Here is a 24,468-nt window from a genome sequence, read left to right as displayed (position 1 = left end):
TTCTGACTCTGCTGGCTCACCATCCAAATCACAGCCCAGTCTCTCTTCCTCTCTAAATTCTCTCTTCACAATCTCACTCAACCACAACTCCCATAGCCCTCCACATACAGAAATCCCCGAGAACTCTCACTCCAGGGTCCCATGCCCTGTTAGGCATTTCACATTGGCTGTCCCATCGGTACTGAAATCTCAAAGTTCAAAACAAACTCATTTTCTCTCCCCCTAAACCCAATTCTCTAGTAAATGTCTGTTACGGACACCATTGTGCTTCCAAACTTGTTATCGTTCTCAAATCTTCCCTCTCACTTATCCTACACCACGTGGTTCTCAAATCTTACTATTTCTACCCACGCCACCTCTTGCACCCTTGCACACTCTTACTCATAGTCACCACGTTACTGTTTTTCAACTAGACTACTGCAGGGGCCTCTTAACCGATCTCCTTGTCTCAGGTTCTTCCTATTCCAATCTATCCTCCACAGAACTGCCAGACAGATCTCTTATGGCCTTCAGAGTAAGACAGAAATCCCTCTGCTTGTCACTTAAAGTCCTTCACGACCTGGTCTCGATCCATTTTTCTAGCTTCACACTTTTGCATTCTGAGATGCAGTCAAACGGATTTTCTCTCCTTTTCACATGTGACATCCGAGCTCCCTTCTCCCCACCTTTGCAAGTTTTCATCCCTCCTCATCTTCACTTCAGAGCATATTTCACTTCCTTCAGACCTGGCTCGAGCACAATCTTTAACAAGCCTTTCCTGACGGCCTCTCCCCTTATCGCTCTTCCTTCCTAACTGCCTGGAATTTATTCCATTTGTAATTATAAACATATATGTTGCCCCTTTGGAATATAACCTCCCCGAGAGAAGGATTGCTTAATTTTTTAAATCCTTTTATGCCAGCATCTAGCACATTTTTGTGTCTGTTATCTGCAGAGCTCATCATGGTTCCTGGCACATTGTAGAATGTAAGTCTTTGGTGGTTGACAGATTAGAAACTGTGCTCAAGCAGAAAATGCATCCACCAAGGGATATTATAGGGGTTCTGCCTGGAGGGAAAGAGGGCTCCTTCCCTCAAGTAGAGCGCTCCCCACCTCTCCAGTGCACTTAGATAGAATCCACCACCGCATACAGGGTTACACTTGAGAGAGGGTGGTAAGCTACCCAACATTTTGAAGTGTCTGCCAGAGACAGAGAAACTGGATGGGGCCTGTGAAAAGCTGAAAACGGAAGAGTAGTTTAAAAAGGGTAGCCTGCCAAGCCGTTTCCCTGTTCAGAAACAAGCAGGGCAAGCCAGAAATGTGCCTTGAACAGTGCTTCCTTGTGAACTGCAGAAATGCCTACGGATGAAGCGGATTATAGCTCATGGCCAATCTGTTCTTTGGGCAGATGTAAGAAGGCAGGAGCTGTGAGTGCCTGGATTTCCAATTCCTGCGATCACTGTTTTGGGAGCTGGATTGGAAAAATTCCTGACTGTGGGAAAGGCAGAGAAATGCCATTTGCTTGGAAAACACCCTGTTTCATTTGCCAGGAAGAAGCAGAAGGACTAAGACTCGAGAGGCAGCTTGACCACAAAACTAATCAAGTTTGATTACTAGCCAAAGGGAAGCTCTTTCCCACTAAGGGAACCAGATCAGTTTTATGAAGGACAAAGGATCATCACGGAGAGCCTGTGTGCGGTATGGTTAAAAAAAGTTGGGAAAGGACAGAATAAGATGTTGATGACCTGCTTCCAGGCAGCATTGCTTGTAAGAAAAGAGTTCTTTAAACCGTAATACTTATTCCCTTGGTTTTTAGAGGAGAGAGAAATGGAAGATTTGTCACTACAGAACGTTAGAGCTGGAAGGGACCTCACAGAGCCAGAACTAGAAGCACACCCAGTCAGGCCTGGGATTTCCACTCATGCGCCCTTCCCACGGCTCATAACCCCTCACAGGCTGGACTCTGGTGGGAGCAGGAGCTGTTTATATGCGGAACCAGTTCTCGCCAGGTTCCCTGTCTTTTGCCTCCAGGAGAAGCAGGACGGACTCCTACCTGGTCCTTGTCTCTGTCCAGGGAGACCGAGAGGAGCAGATTGGGGGGGATGGAGGCCGAGTGTGTCCCGCAGATGGCTCCCTCTGGGATGCCCAGGTGCTGGCCCACGTCCCTGGCCGTGGCGCGGGTGGCAGTGGCTGTGAGCCCCAGGAAGCAGCGCACGCCCAGGCGCTCTCGCAGCACCTGGGGGAGGAGGGTGGCTGAGGCTCAGCCACGCCGAACGATGCCCACCCAGGCTGCCAGGGCCCTTTGCTCCAGCTCCCCGGGGGCTCTCCCTTTCCCTCCACATCCCCGCCCTGCTAGCTGCCCCCCACCCCCCTCCGGGGCCCACCTTACAAAGCCGCAGGTAGCAGGGCCGGAAGTTGTGGGACCACTGGGAGAGACAGTGCGCCTCATCGATGCAGGCAAACGCCACGGGGGGCAGCCGGGAGGCCGGGGGGAGGCAGCTGGAGCCCCCGGCTCCAGCCCCAACCACCGCTTCCGGAGACAGCAGCAGCACCTGCGCCTGGCCGGAGCCCACCTGCAAGGAGCCCATCCTCATCAGACCGAAGCGCAGGCCCCGCGCGGCTTCTCCCATCCTCCCAGGCAGGACCTCAGCAGCCTGAGCCGCCCGCCCACGCTTCCCAGGTGCTCCGGCCAGGGTGACGATCTGGGGCAGCTGGGAAGGCAGGGTCTCCCTGGCTGCGAGCCCGAGGCATCTCCATCTGACTCCCAGATGACTGACCTTCTCCATGGCGGCCTCCCTCTGCTTCCTGGTCATGCTGGAGTGCATGCAGACAGCTCTCAGCCCCCGGGGCAGCCCCGACACCTGCAGGAAACACGGGCCCTCCATGGCACGGAGTCCAGGAGGGCCAGCTCCACCCCTGCCCCGCTCCTGGAACTTCCCCCGAGCCTTGGGTAAGGAAGCTGAGGCCGACGCCCAGCACCCCGGAGGATGAAACAAGCCAGCCCCGGAGGCTTCCTGCCCGGGCCACGAGGGGGAGGACCGAGGACCCGGTCCTGGATGGCTAATGGCCAGAAGGTAAAGAAGAGCTGTCCAAGGAGGTATCCGAGACAGCGGGCGGCAGCACGGCGGCCTGGGGACAAAGCAGGAGGACTGACCCGAACGGGACGCGGCCCCCGCTCTGGAGACTGCGCTGGCTGCGTGGCAGCTCTGCAGGGCTCAGGCCAGAGCTTCCCGGGGGGAGAGCTTCGGGGCCGTGAGCTCCCGAGGCCTGTGGGAGGCCCCTTGAGGACCCCCTAAGGCAGGGTGGGACATCCGTGTGGGGGGGATTCTCCCTCCCTGGGGTGAGGAGAGTGGTGCTCGTGGCTCACCTGGTCATCCATGAGTGACACAAGGGGAGACACCACCAGCGTGACGCAGCGGCTGCGCCGGGCATAGAGGAGGGCCGGGAGCTGATAGCAGAGCGACTTCCCCATGCCCGTGGGCAGGACCACCAGGGTAGAAAGACCTAGAACAGACCCCAAGAAGGCCGTCTCCTCAGAGAGAAGCAGCAGCCCTCCCGGCACCTCCGCACGGAGGCAGCAGCGCCCAGTTATCTCCATCTCCTGTTTCCGGGATCCCCCAGAGCCGGTTTAGAACGTGGCCCCTTAAGCCAGCTAGGTCTGGGAGCGTCCCTGAGGGCCCACAGCTGCCTCCTCCCAATGTGCCCCTCGGACCTCGGTTTTGGAGAGAAGGAAGCAGAATGAAGCACAAGGGAGGGGACCCAGTACTGAGGCCCCCCTTGGTCAGTAAAACTGGAGGATGTTTGCGGAAGAGAGGAGCCCTCGGCCTCCGGAGCTCTCCGGTTCTGGGGCGGGAGGGACGCCTGGTACCAGGGAGAGGTGCTCACCAGAGAGAATCCGCATAATGGCAGCCTCTTGCCCAGGGCGGAAAGTACGGTGACCAAACTGGGTCAGTGCGGCAAACACCTCCGACGGGGTCTCTGAAAGAAATGTGGTTGCCAGAGAACTGAGCCGGACAAAGCACGGGCAGCCTGCCGGGGGGTGGGTGGGAAGCAGAACGAGGAGCAAGCATCTCTACAGCATTTGCGGCATGTCAGGCACTGGGCTAACTGCTTTACAAACATGGTCTCACTCCTTCTTCACCCCAGTCCCGCGAGTGGCTGCGGCTACTACTTGTGCAGGAGTGACTCCCAGGGAAACAAAGTGTCTGAGGCCGGATTCGAACTTTGCGTACAAGGCAAAACCGGGTCAAGGCCATGCTCAGATTTCGGGGTCCTTCAGTAAACAAAGCACTTTAGAACCCCTTATTATGGGGCAGGCACTGCGCGAGGCGCTGAGAATGCCAAGGTTAAAGAGTTCCCCCCTCTAGAAGGTGGCGAGCACACGCACAGATAAACAGGAGCAGAGGGGAAGCGGCAGGAAGCTGGGGAGCGGGAAGGCTTCCTGCACAAGGGGCACTTGCGGAGCCTCTCACAGCAAACAGATTCAAAGACACACGGGTGAGGAGGGAAGGTCTGCCAGGCAGAGGCGCAGTACAAAGGCATGGAGGTTTGAGCTGGAAAGTTGTGTGTGAGAAGAGCAAGGCCAGATGGAGAGTAAACGGAGGGCAGTCATGCGTAAGAAGGCTGGAAAGGCAGAGTGATGAGTTTTAAAATCCAGACAGAGAATTTTATCTTTGGATCTAGTGGTAACAGGGCTCGTTGGAGTTGACTAAGAGGGTGGGGAAGTGTGAGAACATGGTCAGAGCCGTGTTTTAGAAAAGTAATTTTGGCAGCTGTATGGAGCAGAGATAGGAAGACCAATAATCCACGAGTAATTAGGCAACAAGGGCGGCATATATCTAGGAATAATCTGAATACAGATTATAACTGAAGCCATGAAGTCACCATGGGAGGCTGTATAGAGAAAAGGGAAGGGGTTCCAGGATTGAGGGGAAGGAGTGGAGGTACAGTTAGGTGGTATAATCTGAGTGACAATCCGGCAAAGCAGCCTGGGAAGGCACCATGAGGAGGAGAAACAAGAGGCAGCAGGGTCACAAAAATCCAAAGAGGATGAAGTATCCAGGAAGAGAAAGTGTCCAACAGCACTGGGAGCGGGAGAGGTCAGGAAGAAGCCATCATGTCCTGCAATTTGAAGGTCACCAGTAACTTGGGGAGAACAGTACCAACTGAATGATGAGGTCGAAAGCCAGATGCAGAGGGCCAGAAGAGAACAAAAGGAGAGGAAGGGGAAACAGGGGTGTTTTTTCAAGGAGTTTGGCTGAGAGAGAGGAGACACGAGAGAAGATGATGGCTAATGGGATGACTGGTGCCAGGGTGGGATTTTTTAGGACAGGGGAAGATAGGTCTGCTTCCCCCAAAGTGATTTCCTGCAAAGGGCAGCAGATCTCATCTCGGGTTTGAATCGAAATTCTTTCAATCACCAACTATGTGGCTCTCATCTTTATGAATCTCAGATTCTCTCATCTGTAAAATAGGGCAAAGGATCCTTGCCCTTGCCTAAATCAGGAAGTTGATGATAATAATAAGAGCCAACATTTACATAGTGATTTAAGATTTGCAAAGCCCTTGGACAAATATCATCTCATTTTAACTTCAAAACAGCTCTGGGAGGCAGATGCTATTATGATGTCCATTTTACAGATGAAGAAGCCGAGGCAGTCAGATTAAAGAAACTTGCCCAGAGTCACAGAGCTCCTAAGCTTCTGGGGAGGAATTTGAGTTTAGGGCACAATCCATGGCACCACCTAGTGGCCTCGGTGGTTGTGACACTCGGATGAAATGGGTCCCTCCAAGCAGTCCCAGTTTGTGGCTCGGGCGCCTGCTCTATTCTGTGTCCTGGGCTCTCACCTGCCAGCTGGCCGGAGGGCCCCAGGCCGTACAGCGGCTCCACAGCAGGGGGGAGGGCGGGAGGTTCTCGCACCGGCCCCCTGGGAGGCACCGGCCCCCTGGGAGACACCGGCCTGCTGCGCTCCTCACTCCCTGGGAAGAAGCAGAAGCCAAGAGAGACAGCTTCAGCATGGAACAAGCCCCCTGACACCACCCCAGGGCACAGACCCTGCCCGCACCCCCCAGAGCCAGGATGCCCTCCGGGAGCAGGGGGCACAAAGTGTGGCCCTGAGACCCGAATGTTCCCCTAGGCAAAGGCCGGTGCACAGGGCAGAGAAAACCCAGAAGTCCCCGCCCACCTCCCTTGGATGTGATCAGGGAAGGGATGTCTGCTCACGAAGCGAACATGGGTCTGGGAGACCCCCCCCCCCCCTCCCAGGCTGCTGGCCAACGCCAGGGACCACAGACAGCTCACCAGCAGCCTGGCAGGAGGCACTGCTGGCTCTCTGGGCTTCCTCCTCTAGGGTGGGAAGGGGCGGCTCCTCATCCTCCTCCTGCTCTTCAGGGGGCTCACTGCTTCCCTCCTCAGACAGCTGGTGACAGGCGGGAGCTGTGGGGGAAGGAACTATCTGAGCGTCTCCCTCGCCTTCTTCCCCCCAACACTATGGAGTGGAGGCCCAGGTTTTAAGTCCCGGGCCCATCATTCACCAGCTGTGTACAGACCACTGGCAAACCATCTCTCTGAAGCTCAGGTTACTTTACTTGTACAATGGTAAAATAACCTTTGCACTATGTGCCTCCCAGGCTAATTTTAAGAAAAACAGTCTCTAATCACAGAAATGGGAATTATTGCCATTATAGAACGGGCCTTCAACAAGCACTTGTTTTTTTCCCTTAGGTGTATTGTATTTTTTTTTTTAAAGCTTTTTAGTTTCAAAACATATGCACGGATAATTTTCCATCACTGACCCTTGCATGCCTTGTTTTCTGATTTTTCTTCCTTCTCCCCACTCCCTCCCCTAGAAAGCAAGCAATCCAATGTATCAACAAGCACTTGTTGAGCTGAATTAAAACACCCAGTCCCGTCCACGCCCAGCCTCCTATGGGCCAGAACATGGGCTTCCCTCACAAAGAGCCTCTGCCCTCGGCAGAATCTGCTGAGCAGAATTCCAGGCCCCCGCAGCCCTGCCACGGGGCCGTTGGCATGAGGCCTTACCTGTTGCGCGGCACTGGGAAGCCCAGTGCCCAGCAGCCCCACACCTGAAGCAGAGGTCTTTCCCCTGCTCTCTGGACCAGCCACCCCCAAACTGCTCGCCCTTCATCTGCCACTTCTTCTTCCATATCTGGCGGGGAGGAGACACAAGGGAGGAGACACTTCAGGCTCCAGTGCTCTGGAACATAATTATTCTTAATTATCTCCCCGAGGATGCTGGGTACCCTTTTCTCTCCAGCCTCCATGGGAAATCTGCTTCTCTCTGTGGGTTTGAACTGAGGTCAGTGGGGGTCAGAAATGGAGTTCGGGGGCCCCTTACCTGCTTTCGGAGACGGTTACCCCTCAAACCAAAGCCCTTAACGTAGCATTTCTTCTTTAAGTTGAGACGTACAAAATTACCAGTAGCCTTCGAGAACGTCCTGAAAGAGACCCAGAGGGGAGGGACTCAGAAGCCCCACCACCTGTGTGACATCCTCCAAACCCATCTCAGCGCACACTGCCTCCTGCTGAGCTCCGGGCCTTGAGACCAAGTGACCGCCACCATTTGAGCCCACCTGCCCAGCCCGACCTGTGGGCAGTACCTGGGGGCTCTGGCCCTGGTGCCAGTCTTGGGTGTCTGCCTCACAATTTCTCCCAGGAGGTCTTCCTCGGGTATGTCCAGAGCTGCCACTTTCTCAGACTCTTTGCTTTGCTCCCCATCAGGCTCAGTCCCAAGCCTTGCCTTCTCGGTGCCAGTTTTCTGCTGCTTTGGAGGTCTGTCTTGGCTGCCATCCCTTTTTCTCTTCTGAGTGGGACTTCTCTGCAGCGTCCTGACCTTACTCATAGAAGGGGTTTCCTCTTTCCCAGGAGGGCTGCCACAAAGTGGCCTTGTTTCCAGGGTCTCGGGCAGGGGGCTATCACTGACAGCATCCCCCTGAGGGGCCGACTTCAGGTCTCTCTCAGCAGGGAGTTCTATGCTCTTCTCCCACTCTGGATATGGGTTCTGGGTCTCAGCTGGTGAGGCCGGGGAGCTGGACGGCAAGCTGGAGCATTCTATCCTTCCTAGCTTCTCCCTTGTCTCAACCTGGCACCTCTGCAACCAGTCAGGATCCAGGGAGCTCAGCCTCTGGCCCAGAGTGTGCTGTAAGTGCTTCAGCTTCCCAGGCTGGGGAACGGGCCTTGGTCCAAAGCCCCAGGGAGATACGGGGGGCTCAAGCCTGGCAGTGTCTTCCTCACAGGGATCGGGCATGGCTTCTGTTGGGGCAGAGGGCACCGACAAATGAGACTTGGGTGAAGGGCACTTCTCGGGCTGCTGTCTGCGTGGGAGCCGAGGTATCCGGCCCAAGTGTGGTCCTGCCTGGGAAGGGGAGAAACCACTCAGTTTCCTGAAGAACAGCCTTTTGGTTTCAGTCACCCTAACACCAGCCCTTTAGTCGCCTGCAAGATCACCTTGAGAAGCTTCAGAGACCTTGCCCGGAATACAGAGGCACCAGGCCAGATACACCAGTGTGTTCATTGTGTAGTACAGGTGAGAACCCTCCGTCTCAACCTGGCAGGGGACAAAGGTCTTGAAAAACAGCATAGCTTCTTTCTCCCAGACTGGCATTCTGGTCCTGCCCTCACTCCCACTTTCTACAAACAGTAAGGCGTGGGAAGCTGCCCCCAGCCTCTCCTGCGGCCCCAGAAACATACCTGCAGGTCAGCCTTCAGGTTAGCCTTGAGCGTGCTCCCATAGCATTTGGAAGGTGCCCGGAGGGGGGCCGTCTGGGCCGGCGGCAGGGGCTTGGTCCCCTTCCTGTTCAGATGTGCCCCCCAGCAGCCCAGCTCTGGAGCCTGCCGAGAGGAGACAGAGGAACCAGGGCTGAAGCCAAGGTGGGCAGAGAAAGGTGGGAACACCGAGGATAAGGGTCCCCTGGCACAGTGCAGAGCCCACATGTGAAATAAGATGGTTGGATACAATCCACACTCTCTTTTCCAGCTCTAACACCCTCTCAGTCTGCTGCTGAAAAGAGGGTTTTATGTTTGGGAAGCAAGATCTATGGCCCACGTGAAGACAAAGAAGGCCTTAGAACCTCCCTGAGGACTACAGCCTTCTTCCCTGACCCTGACCAGCACAAAACCCTTCTCCAGGACCCCCGTTACATGGGGGAGAGGCGTCTGAACAGCAGTTTGGGCCACGGTCTTATCCTCCCTACTGCTACACTTAAGGACGAGATGGCCTCTGAGGCTGCCTCCAGACTGAGGTTCTACAATTCTATTATTCTTTAGTGGGCTTTAAACAGAGCAAAGAACCCACAGAAGGGGGGAAAAAGTCTGTTTGAGGATCACTTTTTACCTTTCTGGGCTTCAGATGCCTTGTCAGTAAAATTCACTTCAATCAACACTTATTTAGAATAGACAAACTAGTTTAAGGTCCCTCAGCGGCAAACTGCATGCAATGTTGCTTGTATGGAAATTGCATAGCCGATCACCACTGGTGACCCGAATAATAGAAGGTGCAAAGAAGGACAGGTGGAAGGGTGAATGGAGAGGAAAACAGATGGACAGGCTGAGCTGTCCATCTTCTATCTGTGAAATAGTGAAAGACCTAGAGAGAGGCTCCCCACTCCTAGGTAAATGCTTTATGGCAGATTGATAGGAGAACAAAAATGCATTTGGTGAAAGGGCATAGATGGATTGCACTCTGTGCCAGAGGAAAGTGTGCCCACAATAATGAGACTGTGGCTCACTCTATTAAAACATCAGCAATAACCCTCCTATTTATATCTCAAAGTGGTGTGGGGAGGAGCAAATGAGATCTTGAATGGAAAAGTGCTTTATGAAATATAAAGGCCGGCAGCAATGTCAGGAGGATTGAGGCTACTTAGGGGGGCTAGCAGTAGAGGAAAATGGAACCTAGCTTACTAGAAGCTTGCCCTGCAGTGGGTAGAGGAAGAGGCTACTAAAAGGCTATTGAGCACCCGCTGGACTTCTGCAAATGCATTAGGATTATACCAAAGGCCACAGCTGGATGCCCACCTGCCTGTCCTTTGGGACTTGGGTATAGACAGGCAGAAAATGAGCAAGTTTATGACTCACCTTGCCCCTACCAGCTCTGCACTCATCCTTTTTCTAAAGCTGAGGGCTTCTTTACCTATGTATATCCTAGGGGCCTAAACAGATGGTAAGCATGCTGCTTACCGTCACCTGCTGTGCCTCCTAACTCATTCAACCCTGCACAGAGCTCAAGAAAGGAAGGAAGAAAGGGGAAGAGGAAGGGGAAGAAGAAAGAAAGAGAAGAGGAAAGCAGGAAGGAAGAGGAAGGAAGGAAACAAGCATTTATGAAGGACCTAAAATGCAGTATCAGGCATTGTACTAAATGCTTTACAAATATTATCTTACTTAATCCTTACAACAATGCTGGCAGGCAAATGATATTATGACCCCCATTTTACAGTTGAGGAAACTGAGGCAGATAGAGATTAAGTTGTTTGCCCAGAGTCACTTAGCTATAGCTAATATGTGTCTGAGATTATGTCTGAACTCAGATCTTCCTGATTCCTGGGGCTCAGGGATATATCCACTTGTGCCATTGAGCTGACCAGATGAGTTCACCTCTGAAAGAACAGATATTTGGAGAGAACTAAACAGAAAAGGAAGATTGCATTTTTTTCTTGCTGAGTACACACAATATACACTTTCACAAACAAATGATCGCATACTCAGTGAACTGTACAAACCTCACTTTTTTGGCCTACAAGGCAAAAAGAAAAAAATAATTTTTAAATTTAAATGACTAGGGCAGGGAGTAAATTCAGAAAACAACAGACTACTCATCAGGGAAAATTTTAAAAAAATTTTCACATCAAATCTAATGAGGAGCAGCGACAGCCTTTGGGGATTCTCTGAGGTAAATTTATATCAAGCAAAGGAATAAAAATAAAAAAAGACCTAAGGATGTGGAAGGATGTAAACAATTGACCTAAAAAATAAGTGAAATGAAGAATGTGGATGAACCATTAATGACACAATTGAAGAATGTGGATGAACCATTAATGACATAATAAAGAAATAAAAAAAAAAACACAAATTACCAAAATGAGAAAGGAAAAGACAAGACAGAAAAGACAGAGAAAGGAAACAACAGAAATTTTATCACCTTTACTTTATACTGATTCATCAGAGAGCTAAAGTGAAATGGTGATTTGTAAATTTTGTAAAAATATAAATTGCCCAAACTAACAATTTCAATAAATCAATTTGAAAGAAAGATAGCTATAAGGAAAATCATTGACAAAAAACTAACTTTTACATAATGCTGGAAAGATTTTTGTGAATATCATATCTAATTGGAATGATACATTTTGCTAAACTTGACAGTCAATACAGGAAACATCTGGGTTTCTATGAAAACATATTTTAAAACCACAAACAATACTGAAAACTAGAAACCTCCTTAATAAATGTTGATGAAAAAATATTCTAAAAGAATCAAAATAAGTTCAAATATGGCCTCAGGTACTTAAAAACTCATCAGCTATGTGATCTTGGGCAAGTCACTTAATCCTTATTGCCTTATCCTCCTAAATAATTTAGGAACAGATCAAAACAATATAGGAGAAATCCCAATAGTAGTAGAGACTCCAAGACTCTTTAAGAAATTCCAAGTCGCCTGGCCTTGAGAAGGATGTAGTCATCTTAGACATGTGGTTACTGAGAGTACTGTGACAGAGCCAGGGAGAATGGGTGTGAAAGAAAGGGAGCTGGGCCTGTTATCTTTATTCCAAGAAGAAAGGGAATTGTTGTTAAGCCCTCATTACCAAACCTACCATCAATTATGTGAACCCCAGTCCCATGATGTCTTAACTCCTCTGACAACTCCTGAACTCCACCTCTAACAGTTTTCCCTATAAATTTATCTGCTTGTTCTTCGCTCTTTGCTCTCTTCCTCTTTTAGAATTTAGCCAGCTTTAATTGGCATTATAAATATAATAAAATTTTGCCTCCTGCCTTAGAAATTATCTAAGTTTCTAAATTCTTTTGGGACACCTGCAACAATGGTTCAGAACCTCAATATATTTTGGGGATCCCATGTATCCCTGAACACCAACAAATGGAATACATCAAAAAGGTACTTGCTCTGATCAAATAGGTTTTATCCTAGAATTGCTGGGGTGATTTCATTCATATACACACATATACACACACAAAACCTAATTCTCTGGATTAAAAGATACAGAGAAGGCTTTTAAACAAAAATCAGTATTCATTCATAATCAAAATTAAAAAAAAATAAAGGAATTTTTCTTTAATATATTAAGAACTCTAAACTTGAAATCAAGAACCAAGATTTTTCTCAATGGATAAATATTAGTTGCAAATCTATTAAAAAAATAGGGGCTAAATAGGTGTCACCACCTCTACTCCACATGGAAATGTCAACAATTTCAGTGTCATGAAAAAGATGTCAGAGAGTTAATTATTAGAAATAAATGAAAATACTGCTTTTTGTAAACAATGTGAGTGTAGAAATTTAAAAATCCGTATTTTGTATAAGTGGATGGATCACCAGAGATTTTATGAGAAAAGAAATGGTTAAGAGCACCAAAGGGGCTTTTGGGGGAAAATACTAATAGCTAGCATTTCCATAGTGCTTTGAAGTTTACAACACGCTGTCCATGTTATCTTATTTGATTCTTAGAATAACTCTAGGAGTTATGTCCCCCATTTTACAGATTAGAAAACTGATGTAATATAGGGTGACTTGTCACTTTTTGACTATTTTAACTCAAATCCTCATGACTTCAATTGCTGTACTACTAAACCATTTATCTGCCTTCCAGACTCAAAAGCTGTAATGTAACTTAAACGTCATCTTGTATTTTTATTTATCTAATTTAACACTATAAAATTATACATCAACATTATTTATTTGATAAATATATATATTATAAAACAAGTCCCTGCAACAGACTAAGTGGCTAGTGAACTGGAGTTAGGTTCTGTCTAATTACGAGGCATATCACTAGAACTTTTTAGCCAGGAACAATCAATGGAAATAAGAAAAATAAAAAAGGAAGCAGAATCCTGTGTAGTTCTCTTTAGATTCTCTCAAGGTTATATAGTCCAGATTCTTTCTACCATCCCTCAGGAACTCTATTCATTCTGGATGTTCACTCTACCCCTGAAATTCACTTTGGTATGTATTGCACGTGACGAGCAAGGATAAAATAGATTACATTTAAACAGACTTGTTATTCATATAGGAGTTATTCCTGAGTCAACCATGTATGTACATTCAGTTTGCTAACCTCTTAGAACTAAGATTAGGATTAGAAATAAACAAATAAAAATAATAAATAAATAACATACATATAAATAAATAAACAAATAACCAAGTCAAATAATAATAAAGAAATATGGTATACAACCAAAACAAATCAATCTTGAATGAAACAAGTATATCATTAACAATAAAAAATGAGAAATAGACAACTAAAACAATATGACCCCAATTATAATAATTTTATCCAGAAGCTTAAGCAATGTAAATTAATTGCAATAATAAAGAGTCCAGTAAGTACCTTAGCCAGCACATATCTGACCTAGTTTGCTGAATGGAGTGAGATAACTACCATTACCCAGGATTGGATAAGAAAAAAGACTTTGCAAAAAAAAAAAAATCTTACAAAGAAGAATAATGGGCAATTGTGAGGAGTGTCCTCTCATAAAGCAGAACAGACTCCTAGAATTTAGATAAATAACAACTTAAAAAAAGCATGGCAAAATATCTGACTGAGAACAGATACCTCAAGAAAATTCAAGCATGAAAACGGAAGGAATATGAAGAGAAGAAAAACTGAAAAGTATAAAAATTGTTATATTCTTTTCTTCATCACAGAGAGTGGGATCACCACCCTTAGACTTATTATAGTCCCAGATATGCTTATTAGGAACTTGCAGAAATAAGACTAAAAAGAACAACAACAACAAAAAAGCAGCTCTTTTGGTTCAAATATATGTAAATGCTGAAGATAATACAATTCTGAGCACATCTAGTGACTGACAGATTATATAAAGTACAAGGAGGAAGGAAAGAAATAAAAAGGGTGGGAAAAAACTTTGGCTTTCATTAATACTGAAAAAAAGCTGATGAAAGACTATAATTACTGACTTTTATTTCAATGCATCTATACAAAATTTTAATGAGTGGTTATTAAGGGCATATTCCAAGAGGGCAGTAGCAGGGAACAATCAGGCTTTCATGAGTGATACTCAATAATGAATCACATCTATTTTTAACATTTCACAATTAACTTAAAAATGGAAAGAATAAGTTCCTAACATGGTTATGAAAAGCCATTTCATTCAGGAAAGCAAAATGTTACCTTAGAGATTCTCTTTTAAAAAAGTGTCATTCTGCCATAAAGTTATTTTTGAAAATGACCAGCAGGATGAATACGGAGAGGCTTGGAGAGACTTACATGAACTGATGCTAAGTGAAATGAGCAGAACCAGGAGATCATTATACACTTCAACAATGATACTGAATGAGGATGTATTCTGATGGAAGTGGATTTCTTCGACAAAGAGAAGATCTAAGTCGGTTTCAATTGATCAATGATGGACAGAAGCAGCTACACCCAGAAAAGGAACACTGGGAAATGAATGTAAACTGTATACATTTTTGCTTTTCTTCCCAGATTATTTTTACCTTCTGAATCCAATTCTCCCTGTGCAACAAGTGAGCTGTTCGGTTCTGCACACATATATTGTATCTAGGATATACTGTAACATATTTAACATATATAAGACTGCCTGCCATCTAGGGGAGGGGGTGGAGGGAGGGAAGGGAAAAGTCGGAACCAGAAGTGAGTGCAAGGGATAATGTTGTAAAAAATTATCCAGGCATATGTTCTGTCAATAAAAAGTTATAACAAAACAAAACAAAACAAAAATTATTCTTGAAAGATAAACCAGAATTCACTGTTCCAATGACCCTCTGATCATAAATATCACGTATGTCAAAAATTAGAGAGGATATCAAAGGGTTTCACCACTATCATGAAGAAGATTTTGTCCAGAGTCCAAGTTGAAGAGGGATTCCCTATTTATAAAGGAACTTCTTTGCTTGGTACCTTATAGGTTCTTTTAGGCTGGCCAAACATTCCTTAAATGCCACCTTGAAGAAAATAAAGAGTCACACTTGGAAAGTCACAAAATGATATGCATCCAAAATAAGTAAAGATAACAGCAAGGATCACCAGTTGCTCTGAAACTTTCTAGCCAAATAAATGTACAAAAATCTTGACTTCTCTACTTGTACCCTTAGCTTTTATCTAATAGTTTTTCTTTGAAATTTAAATTTGAGATCATTTAGGTTCTGATAGCTCAGAATGAATGTAATTACAATTGCTTTCTACTCTAGCTAGAAACTTTGAGGGTCTTCTCCATGACTGATATTTTTGTGAGAATAAATTTAGACTCTTTCATTTTATTTCTTTACCTTGTCTTTAGTTACCAAATAGGCACTGCCTTAGACAAACTGACACCTGGGTAAACCTTTAATTTAGGTCACCTATTACTTCCAGGGCCACTACCTGTCATCTTGATTTTTGTCTTGTCAAAGACAAAATTTTGGAAAAGTATCAGATCAAAAAGGAAAAAAAAAAAGAGAAAAAAACCAAAATGCAAGCAAACAAGGGTTTACACAGTTTGGTAGTCCTTTGGGCATAGTAGAACACAAAGTTTTATAAAAATGAATGTTGAAAACCTATATACATTTGAAAAAATAAAATACTGCTGAGGAAAAAAACAAAGGATGAACAACAACAAATTTGAGGAAGGAAACTGAAGATATCACTATCACATATACAATTGCACCACCTGTTCCTTATATTAGGGGAAAGCCCCCAGTCAATAAAAATAAGGAACAGTTTACCTATCTGATCTATGAAGCCTTTCCTGGTCACCCTTAAAACCAATGCTTTCCCTCCAAGACTACCCCTAGTTTAACCTATGTAAATCTTTGCCTCTCTGCCTGTTGTCTCCCCATTGGAATGTGAGCTCCTTGGGCTCTGGGACTCCTTTTATCTTCCTTTTTATCTGTTAGCGCAGGAAAGCACTTACTTGGGCTTACTTTGGTAAAGACTTAAATCAAGTAAGCAATCAATAAATATTTTATTAAACATCTACTATGCGTCAGACACTATGACAAGCAGTAGGGATACAAAAAGAGGCAGAAGACAGTTCCTGCCCTCAAAAATCTTACAAACAAATGAGGGAGATGACATGTAAACAAACATTATATAAAGCAAAGAAAGACACATATAGGATAAATAAGAAAAAATTACCAGGAGGTGGTTACTAATATTAAAAAGTTTATGGGAAGCTTTCTGTGGAAGGTAGGATTTTATTGTAACTTAATGGAAGTCAGGGAAATGAGTAATAGACTTAATAAATGCTCAACTGCCTAAGCTGGTCAGTATGAGCAGGCTACAGGCTATAACTCACGAGGAACTTCAGATTAACTGAAAGAATTGTAAGATAGAATGTATCAAGAGCAAGAGACTTCAAGTGAATCAGCAGAATGTTCCATTGAGATCCCTTGTAAGTTACACCTCCAGCAAAATGGGTGGAAACCTGTAACTTTTGGGAGGACATGGACAAAAGCTGCATAGGACAGGTAAGCATGCATAGGTTGCAATCTTCACTTCTGGAGCACTGTTCCAAATTGATGAAATCACAGGTGCATTTGGTATGTAAAACATTTGTGTACACACAAACATACACATATTTTAAAGATGTATAAATTAATTATAACTTAAATATTTATATAAATAACAATTACTAACAAATCACATCATCCATTAAAATTTTTTGCTGATTTCAGCTCAAAGGCTGTGACAGCAGATCATTAGCACTTGGTAGGTCCTACTGAACTTGAAAGGGCTTCCAATGTGACACAGAGATGGACTCATATCTGCAGTCAGAGAAGCTGCATGAAGTTCATTCAATTATGCACATTATCAGGCTGTTTGCCATGACAAATATTTTGGCAAGGCGCCTCACAAAGACCAGCAATTAGATTACAGAGGGTTTTAATCTGTTAGTGAAGTACTCACATTCACCAAATTATGGAACCCTGAAATATTTAAGTATAAATCAATTCAATAAATTCAAGTTTAAATAAATGTCTGGGTATTTAGGACCAGCTTGGTAGAACAGTGAGTACACTGCTGGTCCTGAAGTTAAGAAAATTCGAGTTCAAATATGCCCTCAGAAATTTTCTAGCTGTGTGACTCTGGGCAAGTCACTTAACCCCAATTGCCCCGGGGGGGGGGGGGGGAAGAATACTTCAGGGTTCCATAATTTGGTGAATGTGAGTACCTTACTCACAGATTAAAACCCTCTGTAATCTAATTGCTGGTCTTTCTGAGGCGCCTTGCCAAAATATTTGTCATTGCAAAAAGTCAAAAGAGAAAACTACATGTAAAAGATGTATTTTTTTTTCATTGTAACCTATATGACATCAAAAATATATTAACTCAAAAGCAGAACTGAAAATACAGCACTATAGCATTACAATTACATTTACAGTAGAAATAAACACATATATATGTACTATATGTATATTTACACACAAATATTCATCACTTTAAGATTTGTAAAGTGATTTATATATGTGTCTTATTTGACTGATAAGAATTCCACTCTGCCACATCATGTCAATCTCTCAAAAAACACTTTGGTCAGATGGGTTTGTAAGCAGGATTACCAAACTTATGACACACTTCCAAAATTGATCATAACTTCAATAAGACTGTTTCCATATTAGAGTATCAAATAATGGTCAGGCTGCTCAAACTGACCATCATCTTCATAGGCAAAAATTTTCTAACAGCAATTAAAATATTACAAAAATTGGCTCTAAGTACACACATAAGTAAATGTACAGTTGTAAGGACTGTACTCTGGGATTTTGAAAATTACTGGAAGATAAAATTGTTATTTATCCATTAGAGCATATTTCTAATTATAAAAAGTTTAAGATAAAGTTATATAATAACATTCTTTTTTTCAAGGATCTAGTTTTATCCATGTGATTTCTCCCTTCCTATGAAGTCTTTGACAGCTACTTGGTCCTATAGTCAGTCTGGGAATAGGTGCCTCTTGAATATAACTAGGGTTGGTCACTGAATGTCATCACTGGGTCTATAATTGAAGTCTCTTCTGCTGGAGAGCCTTTAAAGTCTCAAGATCACCTCTATGATCTGAGGAGGTGTCAAAATAGTATTTTGTTAGAGGAAATTCATAATTTAAGAAGGGAACAAATCGATAGAACTAGGTTGATCACTCTATGAGCTGGAGGGGACCTTGGACCCACCTAATCTAATGAACCCTAGGGAACACACTTAAGGGTACTGAAGATCATTTAACCCCAGACATTCACTTGACGGAAGATAGTTATCCATAGTCAGTAAGAATGATAGACCCTTGTCTATGGACTAACCATTAAATGCTCTTTTCATTGGAGTTTCTTCTAGAAATAGCCCATTTGCCCTTTAATCAGAAACCCTTTCTTTGATAAAAGCCAGTTTGAGCAACTGTCTAAGGAAAATTAAAGACTTATTTGGGCCTTTTGGGGCCCCTTCTATTTACCTGTTCTGCAGCTGCATCCTTCTGGCCCAAGTTGCTAGGCTGAGGAAGACCTGCTGACTCCTGGCCTCTTCTTAGGGCTCGATATTCTCGATAGAGTTCTGTTTGGGAGAGAAAGGGAATCAGGATCTTGACTCATGAGGAAGGAGAGAATGTGAAACACTATAGAAAACCCAAAGGATCTTCCAGCTACCAAATAATACAACTTGGTACCTGGCTGTCCCAGATTTTAATTCTTTTTTTTGCTGTCCCAAATTTTAACAACCCCATCAATACTGAAGCTCATCATCTCCAGTCATAACCTGGAACAGCCTCTTTCCCATCCCCTAAAACAAGTTCTTCTTGGCTGCTGCTGTTTCCCAAGAATCCAAGGTTTTCTGATCCAAAGACAGGTGCAATTTCAACACCTCCTCTCGCCTCCTCTCTTTAGAAACATTCTGAGTTGGCTATCTAAAGTGCCTAGACAATTAGAATAAATACATATTTACACACAAACACCACATGAACAGATGGAGCAATTCTGCTTTACTCAACACAATGTGGAAGAGTTCCACACAGATCAGACTTCTGAAATCAGACAACTGACCCTTCTTGTTCCATATCTAGGCCTTTAAGTATGATGCTCTTTCCCTCATCTCCTTGTCATCGTCAACCTCAATCTTAGGTTGAAATTGTTCTCCTAAAAGTCACCTGAAGGCCCACTCAGTAGCAACTCTTGATTCAGCTCTGTACATTTCACAAAAATAGACTCCTCCTTTGCTAGATACTAGGTGCTCTACTCAGCAACTCTCTGAACTAATGTTCTTCTAAAGCTTTCTCATGTTTTCTGAACTTAATCTTTCTGAAAGGTCTAAGTCCCTTCACGACTCCACCCTCCCAACATCACCAGTTTACCCAAGTAGCAAGTAGAGGGTAACTTTTACCTTTTCAAAGATTTGAGGTATAGTCAGCTTACATTCTCATGGTTGTGTTTATGCTCATTCCACTCACAGTTCTTAGAGGATTTATTTTTATTTTTTAAAAGGCAGATGTTTATATTTTATGTTAACTTATAAGCTAAAAACTTTTAGGACTCACAAAAATATTTTATTCAATGAATGCTTTCTTTTTATGAAATCTTGTAAATATATGAGTTGTTTAATCTTATCAGGATAGTTATGAGATATGAGTGATTTAAAATATTGATGTGGGCACTCCCTCCAACTGAATAGGGTTCAACTTTCCCAAATGACATGATCAATGGTTTTTGGGGAGACTTATGGTTCCCAAATTCTAGTTGATGAGAATTTTTAATTTGTCTTGATTGGTCCTTTGGTCATCACTGGGCCAATATCTTTAGCCTGCCCCAAGTGAGTGGTAATTTCAAGACTTTTGAGATCAAGTGGTTTCAAAAACTCAAGTTCAACCTTTTGCCTTCATGACCTATCACAGTGCTTACATTATTGTAAAGACTATTTTTTCTCTTTTTTAATTTGATTTTTTTCAAGTATTGAATAAGCTTAGAATGTTGGAGATGGTCAAATTTTGTTTCATTTATCGAGCTTAACTTGTCTAGCTATTTCCCAATAATGAACATCTACTTTAACTCCAGTTCTGCAAATGATAAAATAATAACAATAATGTTGTTACTATAAATATGGGAGCTAGATTTTTGCTTTTCACTTCCTTAATTACATGTCTTGCTGTAGAATCTGAGTCAAAGGGTATAGGCATTTTAGATACTGTCAAGACATAATTTCCAAAACGATTGGACTAATTAGAAGTCCCATCAAAAGTACATGGTGTGTCTTTTTTTTTTTTAAATAACAATAGCTTTTTATTTTTCAAAATATATGCAAACCTGGTTTTCAATATTCACCCCTGTAAATTCTTTTATTCCAAATTTTTCTCCCTCCCTCCCACTTCACCCCAACCTTAGAGAGCAAGCAATCACAATTCTTCTAAACACAGAATTCCTTTGAATGAAGTCTAGCTAAGGATGGGGGAACCAACCCATTTTCTCACTTGTTTGCTGGGTTGTACTGCAACCCCTTTGCTCTTACAGGTTGCAGTCATTGCCATGAAGTATTAGTTCTAGATGTGTATGTGTGTACATATGTGTATATAAATGAGGTATCTGTAAAGAAAAAATCCTTCTGCTGTAGGTCACCTTCTGCTGGTCACCAGCTTATTTCACAATATCCCTCAGTCTCATAATGTCTCACTTATGCTGACCTCTTGTGCAATAAATAACCAGCAGCTGCAGGTTAATAATAATAACAAAAAAAAATAAACATAGAAAGATTTATTTTTAAAGACTGGGGTCTAAGAGCAGGTATGCTGGTGCAGTAGGTAGAACAACAGACTTGAAATCAAGACTTAAGTTCAAATCAGATCTCAGACACTTACCAGCAGTGTGACTCTAACAAGTCACTTAACCCCAAATGCCAAAAAAAACAAAATAAAACCAAAAAAATAGCCATCTCACCCTATTTCGTCCAACCTAAAAGTTCAGTGGCTATTCATGTCCATGCTCCTGATCAGCAGAAAAGTTCTTATGTGACCTGGGTTGTTTTGGAGAATATTTTTTTTTTGCTACACACTCACCTTTCATTTCCTCTGGTGCTGACTCCACATCATTCTGTAAGAGATAGTTCTTGATATTAGTTCACCCCATGTAATACAATAAAATCAATGTGTTAAGTTCCGAGTAGAGACAAAGCCATGACTGGTGTCTTCAGAAAGTATTGGTAGGAACATGATAAGACAGCAACAGAAATAACCATAATAGGCAACTGTATTTAGTTATTAATAACTGTGTGTAATGACTGTTCTGGTCTCCTTGTGGAAAAGGGTTCTGGGGACAAGTTCTACATACAGGCCAATTCTTCTTTCATACACACAATCCAGACTTTTTTTTTAAGAGGGCATTAGTTTACTTATTCTTATGTTGAACTTGGTTGAATTTCAAATAACTGTAGTCAGATTTATTCTATGAAGCCAGGATAGAAAGGCTATTATGGTCTGGGAGATTTTCACAGAGATGACATAACACAGGTTTTAAAGGCTAGATAGGAATTCAACAGGTAAAGAGATGAAATACACAACTATAAGCTGTGGGCTTGGATTTCTAAATCACCATTCCCAGAGGTGGACCTGACTTGGGACACCCAGAAAGAAAGATGGAATATGTTCTCCTCTCACAGGATTGAGAGCTGAAAGATACTTTCAAGATCCCCCAGTTCATATTATAGAGCCTGGTGTGGGAAAATCACCGATTACAGAGTTGGACATCTCCTTTCTGATTTCAAATCTCAGTTCTTGCAATGAGATCTTAGATATGAAGCTTGAGTGAGATGAAAAGTCAAAAATAACCTCAAGATTAAAAACATGGTGAGTGGTAGACTGAAGCACAGGGTTTACAGAGGGAAGATAATGAGCTGGATTTGGGGATCAATGTTTCAGAAGAAAGGTCAGGATCTGAGATAGTGTTGTTTCTTCTATAGCAGAAGTAATGGTTGAAACTCTTGAGAATGGTTGAGGTCTCAAAGGAGAGAATATAATGAAAAAGGGTCAAAGATTGCTCCTTGGGAAACATGCATTTTAATGGATAAAGAAGAACATGAACACAGGAATGTACTTGTACCACTCCCATCAAAATATGATGTTTCTGAAAGAAAAACATATTCAGAAAAAGGGAGTGATAGTGTCAAAAACTACAGGGAGATTAAGAAGGATAAAGTCTTCATGAAAAAAAAAAAAAAAAGATCCTCAGAGTTAGGACTTAAGAGGCCATGGATGATCTCAAAGAGAAGTTTCAGAAAAGTGACAAGGGTAGAAGCCAAGAGTAATTATAAAATGGAGACGTCAGTCTTTCAAAGGATTGACTAGACTGTACCTGGAGGAACTGGAAGAATCAAGGGAAAGCTTTAAGATTAGGGAAGTCTAAGCAGCTCTGGAGGCAGACAGAATGAAGCATCTTTTCTCTTTTTTTGTCCAGGAAACTGGAGTTAAGTGACTAGTCCAGGATCACACAGCTAGTTAAATGCCAAGTGTCTAAGACTGCATTTTAACTTAGATCCTGACCCCAGGGCTGGTGATCTATCTACTGTACAGCCCAGATGTCTGAAGCATCATTTCTTTTTGAATAATAGTTTCCTCAGTGCTCTGGGTAGAGCTTTGGTTCATGTAGTAGTTCAAAGTTCCTGTTCTTTAGATCATCCTAAGAAACTCCACAGGAGAGATTATGGGGACAAGGGTGGAACTCTTGCTGTTCATTTCATTTCATCATCAGATGATGCTGACAGCTCCCAATGCATATGCTGCGCATGTTCTAAGCCCCTTAAGGAAAAGGCTACTAGGACCAGAAGTTCGGCTCATAGAACTTCGATACTCTTGATATTCTTCATACCCATATTTCAGCCTTTCTATCTAATATCTGTTTATTCACTTGTTGGTAAATAATTGTATCAATTGTATCATCATTTGCTTCCTCTAAGGCTATATAATTAGGGGAACTATTTTTAAATTAAAAATTTTATTATTCAATCATCAACAAACAAACATTTCAGTATACAAAAAACCAAAGAGGGGCCATTTATGAAGCCTCAGACTGATTACATTTTTAAAAAGTGTTACATTAACATTAGCCCAGTATAGGCTGGTGTATAGATGTGTTGGAGAACATTCAAACTGCTGAAGGTGCCATCTGCTCTAAAACCATCTTGTTATAGAAGAGAAAACTTCTATACCTTGTTGGGTTTCCTTTTGTGTTCTTGAAGGAATGCCATCTCCCAGGCCTTCAGCAGGGCCCTCACCTCCCTGCACCGCTCCATTGCTGGTCTAAAAGCTGAGGAAAACGCAGCAAAAACCCATTAGACATTACTAACATTAAAACAATTATTTGTAGAACACTTGAAGGATTAGAACTCATCATCTTAGCAAAAACTCGATGGGGAAAGGAGTGTAATTCCTGTTGTACAAATGGGGAAACTGAGGTTCACTTCCTGATTAGCAACAGTCCCCATTTTAAAATCTGAAGTTGCTAAACTCAGTGAATCAGAACGTCTGGGCCTGGATTTAGGAAGACCTGAGTTCAAATTCAGCCTCAGATATTTCCTAATGAGATGACAAGGGGCAAATCTGCCTCAGTTTCCCCAACTATATAAAGAGGATAATAATAATAATAGCACTTTCCTCCCAGGATTGTTGCGAGGTTCAAATAAAATAATATTTGTAGGAGCACCCAGCACAGTGCCTGGCACCCTGTAGAAGCGTAACAGATGACTGGTCCCTTTTCCCCTTCCTCTTCTCTGCTCTGACTGCCAGATCCCGAGTGGCTTTCCAAGGGGAGCTCCGGGGCAGCTTGCAGCTGTTCCATCTCGGGACAGCACCCAGTGGGTAGGGGGTGGGGCGGGGGAGTCCGAGCCCAGCCTCCAGAGGCTGCAAACTAGCCTCGGGTGGGGCTCCGACGCCCGGGGCAGGGGATCGGACCTCGGGCTTCCGAAGATCTCCAAGCATTTTTTAATCCAGGGACCCTCAAGTTTCTTCCCCCTATCTCTCCCATTACAAGGCTGGACCGTGTGCTTCGCTTCCGATAACAAGGCAAGGGGAGGCAAGAGCGTTGAGGCTGGTCCCCCCGCCCAGCCCCTCTCCCCGGGCAGTCTCAAGCTGCCCGCGCCCCCCGGAGCCCAGCTACTCACCAAAAGACCACACTCTCTGTCCGCTCCGGTGCTCAGCACCGGGGGAAACAACGCGGGAACGCCACCCCCTCCCTCTTACCGCACTAGTAAATCTCCCGCTTTAGGAGCCGAGGCTCCGCGGCCTCAGCCAATCAGCCAAAAAGCCACGGCTGC

The 24,468-nt window shown here is 44.0% G+C and overlaps 1 protein-coding gene across 1 annotated transcript in view; it reads right to left on the bottom strand.

The window, feature by feature from the left end:
- RECQL4 (RecQ like helicase 4) overlaps positions 1-24,422 on the bottom strand; it is a 33,407-nt gene extending 8,985 nt beyond the window's left edge. The window contains exons 1-15 of the mRNA XM_051971258.1: positions 24,316-24,422; positions 23,365-23,462; positions 21,221-21,254; positions 18,638-18,735; positions 8,690-8,830; positions 7,600-8,354; positions 7,338-7,437; positions 7,022-7,148; positions 6,281-6,415; positions 5,827-5,958; positions 3,865-3,957; positions 3,347-3,483; positions 2,757-2,840; positions 2,364-2,552; positions 2,033-2,215 (exon numbers count right to left, since the gene is read on the bottom strand). Of these exons, the coding sequence (XP_051827218.1) occupies positions 2,033-2,215; positions 2,364-2,552; positions 2,757-2,840; positions 3,347-3,483; positions 3,865-3,957; positions 5,827-5,958; positions 6,281-6,415; positions 7,022-7,148; positions 7,338-7,437; positions 7,600-8,354; positions 8,690-8,830; positions 18,638-18,735; positions 21,221-21,254; positions 23,365-23,448 (2,292 nt within the window). The 5' untranslated portion in view covers positions 23,449-23,462; positions 24,316-24,422. The remainder of the gene's footprint in view (positions 1-2,032; positions 2,216-2,363; positions 2,553-2,756; positions 2,841-3,346; positions 3,484-3,864; positions 3,958-5,826; positions 5,959-6,280; positions 6,416-7,021; positions 7,149-7,337; positions 7,438-7,599; positions 8,355-8,689; positions 8,831-18,637; positions 18,736-21,220; positions 21,255-23,364; positions 23,463-24,315) is intronic.
- Positions 24,423-24,468: the final 46 nt, after the last annotated feature.

Source organism: Antechinus flavipes, chromosome 1 (genome assembly GCF_016432865.1).
Source record: "Antechinus flavipes isolate AdamAnt ecotype Samford, QLD, Australia chromosome 1, AdamAnt_v2, whole genome shotgun sequence".
Taxonomy (NCBI): Eukaryota; Metazoa; Chordata; class Mammalia; order Dasyuromorphia; family Dasyuridae; genus Antechinus; species Antechinus flavipes.
This window is presented reverse-complemented; position numbering and strand designations above follow the sequence as displayed.